The 16,551-nt window shown below is 42.7% G+C and overlaps 1 protein-coding gene across 3 annotated transcripts in view; it reads right to left on the bottom strand.

The window, feature by feature from the left end:
* Positions 1–16,551, bottom strand: part of SNX10 (sorting nexin 10) — a 55,269-nt gene that overhangs the window by 16,790 nt on the left and 21,928 nt on the right. For all 3 annotated transcript variants that reach the window (XM_054020111.1, XM_054020113.1, XM_054020112.1), the window contains one exon: positions 1,064–1,150. In XM_054020111.1, the coding sequence (XP_053876086.1) occupies positions 1,064–1,150 (87 nt within the window). The remainder of the gene's footprint in view (positions 1–1,063; positions 1,151–16,551) is intronic.

Below are 16,551 nucleotides of genomic sequence, written 5' to 3' on the forward strand. Positions count from 1 at the left end.
TAATGCTTTCCTTCCACACAAAGTGCTGATAGGCTTTTGGCTTTATTTAGCAATCATATGACTTCCTGATCTCAAACTCTCACCTCAATATTTGAGTAATTATGCAAGTTTGTTTTATATTTTCCACCCAAAAAATAAGAAAAAAGGGAGGGAAAAGAAAGAAGAGGAGAGCATTACCTCACGGGGCCGGCTCCGGAGCAGCGAGGGGGGGGGGGGGAGAGAAGCGAACAAACCGGAGCAGCAAAGGATGGAATTTCACTTTTCTACCAAAAAGTGATCTATGTTTGTCTGGCAGCCAATATTGTAGGGGACACTTTACACTCAAAACAGTAATAGGCTGAACCCAGTAATCCTGCCAACATGAGGGGATGGAAGATATTTTTCATACGTCATATTTTTCAATCTTAGGATCTAGATTAAGGAAATTATTATAATCCCTTCAACGTTTCATCCAACAAAGTATGGCAATGGAAGAATAATCAGCAATATTTAATTAAATTAAATGTATGGCAGATTTAGGATATGACAGAATCACAATTTCAAATGTATCCTTATTAGAATGCAGTACACTAAGTGTTTTTCTTAATGCTTATAATTTTAAAGTACCCAGATACCACAGAGCTGGTCACAATATAAATGTCTAGACACATTGAACATTTACACAGTTATGATAATCAAATAGCGTGATAGATTAAACAGCTTCAGGAATTTTGATTATGAAGCAAGTAACTGGATTATTCATTGAAAAGAGAGTTGTATAAACACGGATGTTTGAAATCCAATGTTTTTTCTTGCTATGATAAAACCAGTGACCATGCCACATCGATCGTCTTGTTAAGAATTTGAACCATGAATAGTATCTGTCAGAGGACAGAGGATCCTAAAGCACACAAACGTGAGCCAGTGTGTATCATGAGCCATCTGTAGAAGGAGCATAATACCTGCTGATGTCCCAGTGGTGCTGTAAAGCTTAAATCATTAATATTTCTGAAGTGATCACAGCCTTGAATAGATGTGCTACATAAGTGCAAAGTATTTTTACTATGTTATTTTTAATACTTACATGAATGAATATCTCATAGTCTATATGTGAATGCCAAGAGTCTTCCTTCTGTATCCTAGGGTCCCGTACCAGGACAGTTACAAATTCCTGTAAGTGCATAATAAATCAAGCAATTAGTTTTAGAATAAGAACGCAGCTTGAAAGATTCTTTGCTTGTTTTGCTTTTCTGCGTTCAGACTAAAATCTGAACTGCTGCTTTATGGAATGTTGCAATCCTTTAAAAGGAGAAGCAAAAAGCAATGAATCATCTGAACTACAGTACATGTCCGGGAAACTCTTTGCCACACAGCTAGCTAAAAAGGGAATTTTTCAAGTTAAATAATATTGTAGATTTTTGAACGGTCAAACACACCACGTTCATGGGGACTCGGTAACTGAGTGGCGACAAACTGATTACCTAACTTGTAAATCACAGACTAAAAATAGTTGTGCAGCAATTTTTTCAAATGCCAATCATTCCACTAAATAAAAGAGGCTTTACAAAAAATACTTGGTGGTATAGAATGACGATTACATTTTATTAGCATGCTGCTGAATCTACGTTTTCTCACCACTCTACAATTTTTCTTTAAAAAAAAAAAAAAAAAAAAAAAACACACACACACACACACACACAATTTTAACAATCAAAATCTCTGAAATTAAGATATATAAATGCTTTACACCAGCCCAAGGAGGCAGGAATTGTCTTTTTCCTATGGTCTAGATCATCTCTGTGATCCACACCAGAGTAAGGGGCAGCACATCACAGGCTGCTCCAGGAGCAACACAAGTGGAGAGATTTTGCCTTGCAAAAGTCACAATCTCTCTCCTAGCTGCTCTGGGGAGGGAGGTCTACACCTATCACTGCATATGCTCCTTGATGCACCAGTGAAACTACATAATTGGGCACACTGAAGGGGAGCCGAGTCAAGGCTCTTTCCCACCTACCTGAATGTAGTGGCTCTTCAGAGCCCACTTCTCCCTACACACAGGAAGCGGTGGTACAGTGCATTGGCCCAAGGGAATAAGGGATACATGCCTCCTCAACAACTCCCTGGGCTGGCTTGTGGAATGGACCATGATGTGGCCCAGTATTTATCCAGTGCCCAGCAGAATGGAGTCCCAGTCAGGACTGAGGCCTTTGGACAATACTACACTATAAATAAGTACTGCTAATAATAGCTGTATGAGATTGAAGAAATGCAGACACTTTCACCTAATATCTCTGGAAGATCCTACATAATGTTAAGGAAAGTGGCGTAGCAAGCCCTAAATTCATATGTGAATATGAAAGTAGTAAATAGTAAAGTATCCTTTAAAATAAAAATATTTGGCAGTGTCTAACTAATGTGTTTGTATGGTAATTTAATAATCAGTTCAACTTTTGGAGGTTAGTTACTGAACCAAATCACTCCCCCAGAGAAGTACCCAAAATAAATAGGAAAAACTGGACAGGGTGCTCAAAGACATATGAATACATTAAGAGCTTGTCTACACATAGTTTTTGCAATGATTTAGTCTCTAGTGTGGACAGTTATACTGGTATAAAGGTGTTTATATTAGTGTTTGTGCCAAAACAAGCTATACTGATAAAAACACCTCTGTAAATACCACTGTAATTTCATCCATACTAAAGGATTGCACTGATTTAACTACATCTTTTTTTCCTATCTATTTAGTAAAATCAGAGAAAATACTGTGTTATAGTCAATTCTCCATGTTGGAGACTTGTCTGTCCCATGCCTGCATGTGTGGTGATAATACACTTTAGAAATGCTCTAAATTACATAAAGAAACAAAGAAAAGAAAATCACTTTAAGTTATATTTTTGGGGCAGCAGGGGAAGAACAGGAAGGAGAGAACTGCATCAGCTTTGTGGGTAAGTGAAACAATTCTGGAAAGAGGGGCAGAGTTATTGACAAAAACTTATTTTAGAAGGAGGTGGTGTTAAAAATGCAATGATCTATCTATTTAGAAAAAATGCATTTTGCATAGAGAAGGCTAGACTGTCAGCTGATGTAATTTTTACTTCAATAGAGAGCCACAACGATTGACATCTGCTGAGGGTCTGGCCCAGAATTCTGAACCTAGTGTTATTTATAGAATAATTTACACTTTTCTTTTCAGAAACCAAAAAGTACTGACACAGAGAGCTCCCAAGAATACTTCTACCCCCAACCCACAGATACCGGAAAAGACTGCTTCGTTCTTCAATTGAATTCCTCTCTGCCTCCAACCCACGCAACCCATATACTCCCACCAGTAAACTGCTAACTAGATAAACAAGTCAATGCTTAGGAATTGTGACATCTGAGAGAGGAAAGGGTGTATTCAGACTGAAAGAGCATTTGTGCATCATGTGCGCAAAGTGACATTTGTGATCTGGATTAAATAATTCATCACATGGAACAACTGTTTTCATGGTGATTCCATTTCCTCTTTCAGCACCAGAGAAAGATTCAGGACCTGATTCTCCATTGCCCTGCACCCTGTATAGCTTTTAATGCTAGTGCCAACTGGATGTAAAATACCACAATTCTGATTTGGTGGCATTTTACATAGGTGTCAATGGCACAGTGCAGAGCCATCGGAGAGCATAGCCTTTAGGGCCAGATTCTCAGCAATGTAAATGGACGCAGGGCCACTGAAGTCAACAGAGCTATGATTATGATTTCAACCAGCTGAGGACCTGCCTCTTAGTTTGCAGATCTATCCCCTCCAGGGTAACCACAGGTTTAAAATAAAATTAAAAACCACCACACTGCTGGAACATGCAATGGGAGAGTTGGATGGGAATGAGCACTCCCTCTCCAAAACAAAAGAACTCGACATATCAAGTAAAAACCAGGGCAGGAGAAAAGTTCATCTCCCAGTCTCAAATGTCTATCCTGCATTTTCAATCTCCCAGACTAATCCTATTTTACTGTCTATATATCTTGCTCCCCATGCCTACATTTTGCTCTTCTCCTGCTAGATTTTCTGTTTCTTAATCTTGTTTTGTCTTCTCTTGTTTGAGTTTTATCTCTACTCCTCACCCTTCTCTCTCCCTGCTCCATCTTAGTGCTATGTACTCTTTTACTCTTCTCCTACATGTTGTTCCCTTTCTTTCCCCACCCCGCAAATACATAGCTTCAGCCAGCTGAAAGAAGAGGTCTCCATCAGGAACGGGGTCACTGTTCTTACCTTACACTAAAGGCTTCCACTCCGTAAGGCAAAGTGGGTTGAAATCTTCTTGCAATCTGACCTTTGATTCCTTTCCCTTCACCATTCTTCATATCATCTGCCCATAATACCTCCTTATACACAGGTTCCCCAAATAATATTATTTTCCAATAAACTTTAATTCCCCCACCCTTTGCAACAGATCAAAAGAGCCATGTAAGTAAAATGCTGCTTTCAAAATCTGTTATTCCAAAGTATTGACCATTTAGGGTAAATACCTCCAAATACCCCCAAACCAACACCCCAACCGTTTTATGCCCAAGGTCTGATTCAGCCCTAACCTCTATGGTCCCATAGTAGGGCAGTAATATATAAGCTAGACATCTTTCATATTCTATTTGTACAACTAACAAAACAAGAACCAGGTTCTGTGGTGATTATGTACATTAGCAGCTGCTGGTTTCATCATAAGCTGTACCGTTTTTCCAATGAGGAAGTGTAGCAAAGAGCTAACTCAAAGCTCAGCTAATTATATCATTTTATGGAACGCAGTGTGAATGAACACAATCTCAAGCTAACACCATGTAGCAGGTTGTTGTTTTTTTTTAAACCCACAAAAAATACCAAGGCTAAAAGAAAAGAAGGAAGCAAAACAAATATTAACTAATGGGAAGAAAAGAAAATGTACAGCATTTCCCAAGATCTATGAAATTTTCAATATTAGTGACTTGGCTCTAAGAAGTGGTGAGCAACCACAGCTATTGTTGTAGTCGGTGCTCCTCAGAGCCAGGAACTGAATGCTTGGAATGTCCCAAAACCTTTTAACTCTGAGGCCAATGGGGACGGCAGGAAGCGGCGCGGGCCAAGGGATGTGCTGGCCGCGGCTTCCCACTGCCCTGGGACAGCGAACCACGGTGAGTGGGGGCCGCGATCGGCCGAACCTGCTGCGTCAGCAGGTAAATAAACTGGCCTGGCCCGCTAGGGTGCTTAGCCTGGGGAACCGCGTGCCGAACGTTGCCGACCCCTGGTATAAATATACAGCACATGAAAAGATGGGAGTAGCCTTAGCAAGTGGGGGGTCAGTGCTAACGAGGCCAATTCAATCAGGGTGGGTGTGGCCCATTCAACAGTTGACAAGAAGGGGTGAATAGCAACAGAGGGAAAATTACTTTTTGTAGTGACCCAGCCGCTCCCAGTCTTTATTTAGGCCTAATTTGATGGTGTAAAGTTTGCAAATTAATTCCAGTTCTGCAGTTTCTCATTAAAGTCTGCTTTTGAACTTTTTTTGTTGAAGAATGGCCACTTTTAAATGTGATATATGCCATCATGTGCCAGCAATGCCCCTCTGCCATTTACATTGGCCAAACCGGACAGTCTCTGCACAAAAGAATAAATGGACACAAATCAGACATCAAGAATTGTAACATTAAAAAACCAGTAAGAGAGCACTTCAATCTCCCTGGCAGGGCCGGCTTTAGGAAGTGCAAGGATTCAAATAGGGATGACTCACCCGGCATAGCTCCGGGTTTTCAGTTCGGGTCTTCCACTGAAGGACCCGCCGCCGAAATGCTGCCGAAGACCCGGAGCGAGTGAAGAATCCGTCGCTGAAGTGCCACCGAAGACCCGGAGCGCTGCCGGGTGAGTAAAAATTTTAAAAGGTGCCTAAGTTAGGCGCTCTTCTTTAGAGTGCGGGGCCCTCGTAGGTGTGGGGCCCGATTCAGGGGAATCGACCTAAAGCCGGCCCTGCTCCCTGGACCCTCAATAACAGACTTAAAAGTGGCCATTCTTCAACAAAAAACATTGGTGCTGTAAATTGAGGCTGCCTTGTGATTATTAAGTCACAAATGTTTCACAGAATATATGCTTATGGTGCTGTTATACTCTTAAAAGTATCATTATTTGTGCTGAAGTAGCACCTGGAAGCCATACTCAGGGATGAGAGGCCCCAAAGTGCTAGGAACTGTACAAACATAACAAAAAGACAATGGGGAAAATGGCATCATGAGGTTCTCATTTATTCTCTCTGAGTAACTTTATAACAAATAGCTAAGTTAACAAGTAAAACATTTCCCCCCATAACTGCCAGTCCTGTATCCTTCACCTGGGATCCAACAGTCATGCTTGGTGTTTTCTGGCTCAGACACCAAGGCCAGCAGTACACATTCTGCAATTAGAACTTAGGACTCATCTACACAGGGAAATTAAGTGGCAAAACTATACCAGTACAACTATACTGATAGAATTACACTGGCATAACTCCCTAATGCCAGCATAAAAGTGGCTTTTTCTGGTATTGCTTAAATCACTTCTAAAGTGACATAAGCTGACCCAGAAAAAGTCACTCTTATTCCCCATAGGGAATTGACAGTATAACCAGAGAGGTGTAAATTCACACCTTACCTTAGACCAGTATAACTTGCCTGTGTAGACAAGGCTTTAGTTAAGAACATTGTTGATTCTGAGTGAGGAGGAATACAACCTCAGCTTACTTTCCTATATCTGAAATAGCTACGGAGAGCTAACATATCTTTCAGAACAGCAAGCAGACAGGGCCTGGAATACCAAGAGAAGTCCTAGCTATTTAATAAGCAGGTACCAGCATAGCTTCTCTTCTGACCATAAATGCACTTTAATGCCTCTCTGCCTTTGTCTATACTACCCTTTTCATCAAAATATTTCTCTCCATTGGCGCAGCTCCACTGATAAGTGTAAACAAGGCACCAGTGATGTTATTACACTACCATGTTGTCTGGAATAGGGGCATTCTAGACATGTAGGGATACATGTGCATGACAGTGGTAAAGATGATGCAGGTGGATTTTCTACACTAGCCCTCTCACTGCTGCTTCCCATGGTGGAGCTGCATTGGTGCTGTCAATGGTGGGCAATATGTAGGGAAAAAGGCTAATGTAGACACAACCACTGAAAGCTGAAGGTATCAGGAGTCTTCTTGTTATGATTAGCCACAAAGGAGAGAATACGTTGTAAAAGGAACTGAAGCAAATGCAATAAATATTCTTAAGGTTTGCTTCTGCTGCCAATTTCATTTGTTGACAATAAAGCATATTGCCCCGCAATATGGTAAACCAGGTGCTCTGTACAAAGTTTGAGAGCAAAAGCACTAGGTCTCTGAGAAAGCATATATAACGAAGAATTATGTTGGGTTTTTATACTCATAATCGTAAAATAGGATGTCTGCCATGGAAATAACTATTTTTAAAATAGTAAAAATTACTGTGAAGGATAAAAAAAACTCTCATTGTTTAGCTATTTACTTTATCTATTCAGTTGTGATTTCAGTCAAACCATTGTAATGAGGGAAATATCAGATGATAACCTCATGTTCTAGAGTGCCTGAAACCACAACTGGTACTCATCTGCTTATTCACTAACTCCAGTTCAGTCATTTTCCATGAAGCTCCCTAAAAAAAGTTCTTCCAATCAGTCTGCCTATTATTAGCAAAACAATGACATAACTTCAAGGATAAAAATGGCTATGTAGCCATCCCAGCACTCCTGTTACTGTTATACTACATGTTCAATTCTTTTTAGTGAGTCTCTCACCTAACAGATCTAATTCATACTTTAAAAATTCAAATGTCTCATATTGCCCTCCAAATTAGCCAATGGAGCTACTTTGACATACACAGTGGAATCTACTATTTCACCACCTCAAACACAACAAAACAAGGGGTGAAAAAGGAGAATTTGGTTCCAAAATAATTTGGTCTTGTATTGCATACAGGGTCGAACTATGTTTTAATCATTTTCCAAATTGTGTCAAAGTCCTGGACATAGAATCATAGAAATTTAGGGCTAGAAGAGATCTTAAGAGGTCACCTAGTCCACACCCCCATGCTGAGGTAGACTAAGAATACCTAGACCATCCATAATAAATGTTTATCTAACCTCTTCTTAAAAACCCCCAGTGATGGGGATTCTACAACCTCCTTCGGTAACCTATTCCAGCACTTAACTGTCCTCATAGTTAGAAAAGTTTTCCTAATACTTAAATTAAATCTCCCTTGCTGCAGATTAGGCTAATTACTTCTTGTCCTATCTTCAGTGGACATGGAGAACAGTTGACTACTATCCTCTTTATCACAGACCTTAACATATTTGAAGACTGTTATTATGTCCATCTTCACTCTTCTTTTCTGAAGACTAAACACACCAAGTTTTTTAACCTTTCCTCATAGGTCATACCTTTCTAAACCTTTTATCATTTTTGTTGCTCTCCTCTGGACTCTCCAGTTTGTCCATATCTTCCTTAAAGTGTGGTACACAAAACTTGCCACAATACTCCAGCTGAAGCCTCATCAGTGCAGAGCAGAGCAGAACAATTACCTCCACAGTCTTGCAAACAATTCTGCTAGTAGACCCCAGAAGAATATTTGTCTTTTTTGCAACTGCACAACATTGTAGACTCATTCAATTTCTGATCCCCTATGAATCCCAGACCCTTTATGCAATACTACTGCCTAGCCAGTTATACCCCATTTTTGTACTTGTGCATTTGCTTTTTCTTTCCTGATTGTAGTACTTTGCACTTGTTTTTATTCATGTTCATCTTGATTTTCAGACCAATTCTCCAATTTCTCAAGATCACTTTGAATTCCAATCCTGTCCTCTAAAGTGCTTGCCACCCCTCCTAGCTTGGTGTCATCCACAAATTTTATAAGTATGCTTTCCGCTCCATTATCTAAATCATTAATGAAAATATTGAATAGTGCCAGACCAAAGAAAGATCTCTTCGGGCCCCCTCTGGATACATCCTCCCAGCCAGACAGTGAACCACTGATAAGTACTCTGAGTATGGTCTTCCAACCAGTTGTGCACTCACCTTATAGTAATTACATCTGACCATATTTCCCTAGTTTGCTTATGAGAATGTTATGTGGGACCGTATCAAAAACCTTACTACAATCAAGATGTATCATATTTACTGCTTCCCCCATCAAGTAGGCCAGTAACCCTGTCAAAGAAGAAAATTAGTTTGGTTTGGCATGATTTGTTCTTGACGAATCAATGTTGGCCTATTATTCTCTAGGTGCTCACAAACTTATTTTTATAATTTGTTCCAGTATCTTTCTGTTAGGCTGCATGACCTATAATTCCCTGGTCCTCTGTTTCCCTTTTTCAGGGCAGAATCATAGAATATCAGGGTTGGAAGGGACTTCAGGAGGTCATCTAGTCCAACCCCCTGCTCAAAGCAGGACCAATCCCCAGACAGATTTTTTTTGCCCCAGATCCCTAACTGGTCCCCTCAAGGATTGAGCTCACAACCCTGGGGTTTAGGAAGCCAATGCTCAAACCACCGAGCTATCCCTCCTCCCCTAAATCTATTGTGACAGACTGTACCCCTGTATTCACCCCTTGCACACTATTGTAAGTCTTTGTTCAAGGTATGCCTTCTGAGGTATCATTTGAAAATTTACAATTTTGGTCATTATGGTCAATAATGCTGGTCATTATTGTCCTGATAAAATGTGTGTGACAATACTGTTTAATGTAAAATTATAAGATACCATTGTATGGTGTTACTAACACATGTTCCAAGTCTGGGCAGCAGCCAAACCAGTTCCTCAGAGACAAAGGGTAAGCTGGCACCTCAACCAGGTGTAAACAAGGCCAATGGGCCATTACTTGCTAAATGGTCTTTCTTTGGCAGGAAACAGGGCATGGGCAAAAAAATCTACATCTTAGCAAAGAAACAGTAGGGGGTTCCCATCCACACAGACTGCCTGTTACCATGCTCCCAGCTGGAGATGCTTCTCAAAGCGGGGAGAGGACTATAGAAAGAAAGGGGAGATACCCCCAAAGTACCCCTCTCTCTCGCTCTCTTCCCCAGAACCTGAAGGACAAAGGAAGCAGCACTGGACGGGGGAGGGGTCCTGACCTAAGAGTTTGGCCTCTAATCTACCAAAGCATGTGGTGAGAAAACAAACTATGTTAAATTCAAAGCAAGGTTAAATTAGGCACCAGGTGTGTTTTATTTTGCTTGTAACCATTTCTGACTTCTATGCCTCATTACTTGTACTCACTTAAAATCTCTCTCTCTCTCCGTAGTTAAACTTATTTTATTGTTTTATCTAATCCAGTATGTTTGAATTGAAGTGTCTGGGAAACTCCATTTCTATTAATTAAATAACAGACTTTTTATAAGCTTGTACTGCTCAGGGGAGGGCAGGGCAGTCCAGGACACACATTTCTGGGGGGAAATCTAAGACTGGGAGTGTGTTGGGGTCACCGTGCAGTATAAACAAAGCAGGTAAGAGCCAATGTGTGGCTCGCTGCAGCACACACACACACACACACACACACACACACACAGAGCTGGGAGTGACTTACATGCTGGAGGCTATTTGTGAGCAGTCCAGACTGGAGGCTACAGCAGCAAAGCAGTGTAAAGGGCACCCCAGGTTAGAAGGCAGGGGAACACAGCTACTCATTAGTCTGGATTGTACCCTGGGTACGTCACAGCTATGTTTGTTCTTCTCCAGTCCTTGGGACCTTAACCATCCTCCAGGAGTTCTCAAAGGTAATTAATGGTTCCAAGATTGCTTCAGCTAGGTCTTTAAGTACCCTAGGGTGAATTTCATAGATTCCAAGGCCAAAAGGGACTATCGTGATCATCTAGACTGAACTCCTGTACAACAGTCCATAAAACCTCCCCAAAATTATTCCTGGAACATATATTTTAGAAAAACTTCCCATTTTAATTTTTAAGTTTCCAGTAATGGAGAATCCACCACAACCCTCGGTAAATTGTTCCATTGTTGTTGGTTTTTACTTTCACCATTAAAAATGTACACCTTATTCCCAGTCTGAATTTGTCTAGCTTGAACTTCCAGCCACTGGATGATCATGTTATACCTTTCTCTGATAGACTGAAGAGCCCATTATCAAATATTTGTTCCCCATGTAGGTACTTATGCACTAATCAAGTCACCCCTTAACCTTCTCTTTGTTAAGCTAAATAAATTGAGTTCCCTCAGTCTATCACTATAGGGCATTGTTTCTAATCCTTTACTCATTCTCATGGCTCTTCTCCAAACCCTCTCCAATTTATCAACATCCTGCTTGAATTGTGGGCACCAGAACTGGACACAATATTCCAGCAGTGCTCGCACCAGTGTCAAATACAGAGGTAAAATAATCTCTCTACTCCTACTCAAGATTCCCCTGTTTATGTATCCTAGGATCACATTAGCTCTTTTGGCCATAAATTCACACTAGGAGCTCATGTCCAGCTCATTATCCACCATGACCCCCAACTCATCAGATCCTGCCCACCTGAATACATCTAACTTATCTAAATATTCTTTAACCTGTTCTTTCCCTATTCTGGCTTGTGTTCCTTCCACATTGTTGTTAGTATTAATTGTGTAAGCATCTATCACCATTAACCTTTTTAGTGAAGACTGAAGCAAAATAAGCATTAAACTCCTCAGCCTTCTTAGTCATCTGTTATTAGCTCCACTAAGTGGATCTACACTCTTCTACATCTTTCTCTCACTCCTAATTATAAAACCTTTTCTTGGGTGCACCTCATTTTGTCCTTACATGCTGGTGCTATTCTTTTGTACTCTTCCTTAGAAATTTGTTCATGTTTCCACTCTTTGTAGGATGCCTTTTTGATTTTGAGGTAATTAAAGAGCTCTTGTGGAAGCCATATTAGCTTCTTATTATTCTTCCTATCTTTCCTTCGCATCAGGATAGTTTGTTGTTCTGCCTGTAATATTGTCCCTTCGAGGAACTGCCGAAGCTCTCCTGAACTACTTTTTCCCTTAGTTGTTCTTCCCATGGGACCTTACCTACCAGTTGTCTGAGTTTGTTAAAGTATGCTTTTTTTTGAAGTCCATTGTCCTTATGCAGATGTGCCGACTTTCCAATGTGCTGGGGCGTGTTTGACAAACCCCAGCTCGGCCCCAGGCCCCAGCCCCACATTACCTCTTCCCGCCCTATTCTGCCCCCTCCCCCAAGCAAACCATGCTCTCACTCCTCCCCCACTCCCTCCCAGCGCCTCCTGCATGCTGCAAAACAGCTGATCGCAGCGGGCGAGAGGCACTGGGAGGGAGGGGGGAGGTGCTAATCGGCAGGGGCCACCAATGGATGGGAGGTGCTGGGGGGGAAGGGAGGTAATAGGAGACTGCTGGCGAGTGCTCAGCACCCACCATTTTTTCCCTGGGGGGTGCTCCAGTCCCAGGGCACCCACAGAGTTGGTGCCTTTGTCCTTATGCTCTCATTTCTTCCTTGCCTTAGAATCTTGAGCTCAATCATTTCATGACCATTTTCACACATTTTGCCTTCCACCTTCAGAGTTTCAAATAATTCCTCTCTGTTGGTCAGAATCAATGATTGCCTCAATTGTTACTTCCTCCATCTTCTGAAACAAGAAATTGTCCCCAGCTGTGATGGAGTTGTGCGCTCCACACTCACCCTGAAGGGATTAACATAGGCCAGAGGGTGCAATTAACTTAATAGGCTGCAAACCATGAAACATTTAAGATGAGAGGAGAGCCCTAATTAACAGATGCTCACCTGTGCAGGAACAGACGGGGCTTCTATAAGACCAGGGAGCTGGTAGCCAAAGCTGTCCCTTGGGTACAGAGAATGGGGGCTACCACTCCAGGCCCACGCTTTGAGGAGCCCTGCGCTTTAATGTGTGTGTGTCATGCGGGGGGTGCTAGGCCGGCCTAGAGGGTGGGTGCTTGGGGGGCCAGACCAGCCCAGGGGGTGCGGTTAGGGGTTGGTGGTCCAGGCCAGCTGGGAGGTTAGCGGGGGGCCTGGCACTGGCAGCGGGGGTCGGGCCTGCACCCCCCAGCACACTGTATTTCTTTTTCTTGCTTGGCATTGCGGGGCTTGGGCTCAGTCTCCAGCAGCGGCAGCAGCGACCCCAGCCTGGCCCCGCTGCCTCCTGGCATCACTGGCCGCCAGCATCCTAGTGCCGCCGGAACACACCAGCACCAGGCTGACCCCATCCATTGCCCTTCCGCCCTGGACCCCTTCCTTTTCCGGGACCCCCCAGCACAGGGGGTCCTTTCGCTCCTAGCACAGGTGCCACCCTGTGACTCTCCATCATCCCTCGCCCCCCAGCACTGGTGTCCCCTCCCCACACCAGATTTAACCTGTATAAAAAATGTTAAGTGGATCCCATACAGGCTGATTTGTCCTGAGCCCCACACCCCCCTAGGGACGGCCCAGCTGGCAGCAGAAAGGGCGCTGCAGGGAGGAGAGCTGCAATCACTTTCCCTGGGACAAGGAAGAGAAAAAGAGGAAGAGTTTGTCTAGCAGACCAGAGAGAGGGGTTTAGCTAGTAGAGCAGACAATGCAAGTTTAGGATAGCCTAGGTAGAAACTAGTCCAGGGGTGTGACAGGAAGGTTCATGGTAGTACTGACCTTAGCTGCTGGAGACAGGGCCCCTGGGCTGGAACCCAGTATAGGGGATGAGCCTGAGTTCCCTACCAACCACTGAGTGAGTGGCACAATATGGGCAATGAATTTGACAATTGTCTAGGATCGTTCATTCTAGTCACTGCGGGAGCGGCTCAGCTAAGGCAATGGAGTTAAGGACTGCCTGGGGTGGTGTGGAAGACTGACCATACCCCAGACGGGGAGGACTGTTTTGACTTGGCTGGAGGGCTAAGCCCCGAAGATAAGGCGTAGCAGCTCCTGAGTAGCAAGAGAGAGGGCACAGAGCAAGAGCCTGAGATGACGGGCTGAACAATTGCAAGAAGAGGCTCTCAGGCTGGCAGAGCTACTCCCCAGACATGACCAGAAGGAGGTGCTCCAGTGATGAGTAGAGGTTCCCATGACACCAACACATTCCAAGAACTCACTGGACGTTCTGAGTTTCGCTGTATTACTTTTCCAGCACATATCTGGGTAGTTAAAGTCCCCCATTATCACTAAGTCTTGTGTTTTGGATATTTGTTATTCTAGAAAAGGCTCATCCACCTCCTTCTCCTGGTGTGGTGGTCTATAGCAGACTCCTACCATTATATCACCCTTGTTTTTCCCCTCCCTTATATCTTCACCCAGAGACTTTCAACTGGTTTGACTTTCACCTCTTTCTGAACCTCAGAACAAGTGTATATATTCATCATGTACAAAGCCTCCTCCCTTTTTTCTCCTACATGTCCTTCCTGAGCAAGCCATACCCCTTTATATCAATATTCCAGGCATGAGATTTATCGCTCTTCAAACAAGGCTTCCCAATTTGGTTCTAGGCCAATGCAGGTGCAGCGTAAGGGCTGCCAGCACAGCAAAGATTATCATTTCCGGGGATTCTTTTATAACACAATAGTCCCTTAATCACGAGAAAACAGTTTTGTCTTGGCTACGTCAAGCAAAATGCCAGCGCACCCATCCCAGCAGCAAATTACAAGTGCCCCAGACCAGTTCAGTGGCACAGCGTTGGAAATGGAGCCAAGACTCCACCCAATCCCCACCTATCTGCTCTGAGTGCAGGGAGCAGCAGGCATGAGCACTGGCTTACTCTTGTGTGCCTGGATCCAAGACCTGGGGGAGTCCAGATTCTTACTCTTCAATCACCCCGTGTGAGCTCCTAGTTCAAGTCACTAGCCATTAGCGAGAACATGCAATTTGGAGTGCTCATCAGCTTAAAAGGGAAATATTTCATTAATATACCACTAAAACTAAACTCCTTAGGCAAGCCACTCAACAGAAAAAAATACCAGCATGGTACTTCATGGCATGAGCCACAGTAATGGAAGAAATATAAATTGCAAAGGAATCCTACAACAAAACTGCCTGCTAAGTTTATTTTTCAGCTATAGCAACTCAACTTTCACACGGTTTGTGTTTTTGTTCTGTCTCATTAAACAGAAACGTTGATTTAGTTTGGGACAATAGATTAGTTGTCATTCAAACCCATAACCATAGATATATATTTTAATTGTAAATTAAAGCTGTGTTCATGAATGAATCTATGAATTCATTTTAATGTCTAATAAATAAAAAACCACCCATATGTAGGGGTCTACCACATTCATGACTATGGAAATTATGTAATGGACTGTAAAATCTGGTCTTTTGGGTACTCTTACACAAAAAAAGTAGGGTAAAAGTATACAGAAGTACACAGCATTTCTCAAAGTGGGGATCCTGACCCAAAAGTGGGTCCCAAGCCTATTATGGGGAGCGGGGGAGGGTGTCACAGTACAACCAACCTTACTTCCACACTGCCTTCAGAGCATAGCAGCTGCTGGCCAGGTGCCCAGCTCTGAAGGCAGCATCACCTTCAGCAGCAGCAGAGAAGGGGGGCAATACTATACCATGCCACCTTTACTTCTCAAAAAGAAGAACAGGAGTACTTGTGGCACCTTAGAGACTAACAAATTTATTAGAGCATGAGCTTTCGTGGACTACAGCCCACTTCTTCGGATGCATATAGAATGGATATCCAATATATCCATTCTATATGCATCCGAAGAAGTGGGCTGTAGTCCACGAAAGCTCATGCTCTAATAAATTTGTTAGTCTCTAAGGTGCCACAAGTACTCCTGTTCTTCTTTTTGCGGATACAGACTAACACGGCTGTTACTCTGAAACCTTTACTTCTGTGCTGCTACTGGCAGCAGCATTGCCTTCAGAGCCGGGCAGCTGGAGAGTGGTGGCTGCTGGCTGGGCACCCGGGAGTGTAAATTATTACAGACACACAGAAGAGGGACACAAACAAATAAGTATGAGAACCACTGCCTTTGTACAGTTTCCCTGTGTACCTCTAGCTATAGGAGTTCCTGGACAGCCTCCCACCTTTTGTTCCCAAAGATCTGGATGCCCTTCAGTTCAAACCCCTTCCATTTCAAAAGGGTTTGCAGGGTTTTTTTCTTCAGTCAAGTGGGGAAAACTCCATTCTATCTTATTTTTTGAAGACTGAGGTTTTCTTTTCAGCTTTAAGCTGTTCCCATTTGCTTTGATGGTTCCTCATTGTTTTTTCCTGGGCTAACATTAGCTAGGTGCTTGAAGCCCGTTGTATCTTCTTGGGGAAGTTGCCCCTCTCCAACTGATTACTTTACTGCCCTGTTATGAGGTGATGCTGAAGTTGCACTACAGTTGCAATTATGATTTTCTTCATTATATACATACACACACACACAAATACATGCATACACACATATACACACACTCCACCATAACCAGTATACACATCTCATCAGGACTATTAAGCTCAGTGCATTACAACTTTTCATAAAAGAGCTTACTCAATATACTCTGACTGTTAAATATCACAGTATGCAAATATGCATCCGAAGAAGTGGGCTGTAGTCCACGAAAGCTTATGCTCTATTAAATTTGTTAGTCTCTAAGGTGCCACA

The sequence above is a fragment of the Malaclemys terrapin genome, chromosome 2 (genome assembly GCF_027887155.1).
Source record: "Malaclemys terrapin pileata isolate rMalTer1 chromosome 2, rMalTer1.hap1, whole genome shotgun sequence".
Lineage (NCBI taxonomy): Eukaryota > Metazoa > Chordata > Testudines > Emydidae > Malaclemys > Malaclemys terrapin.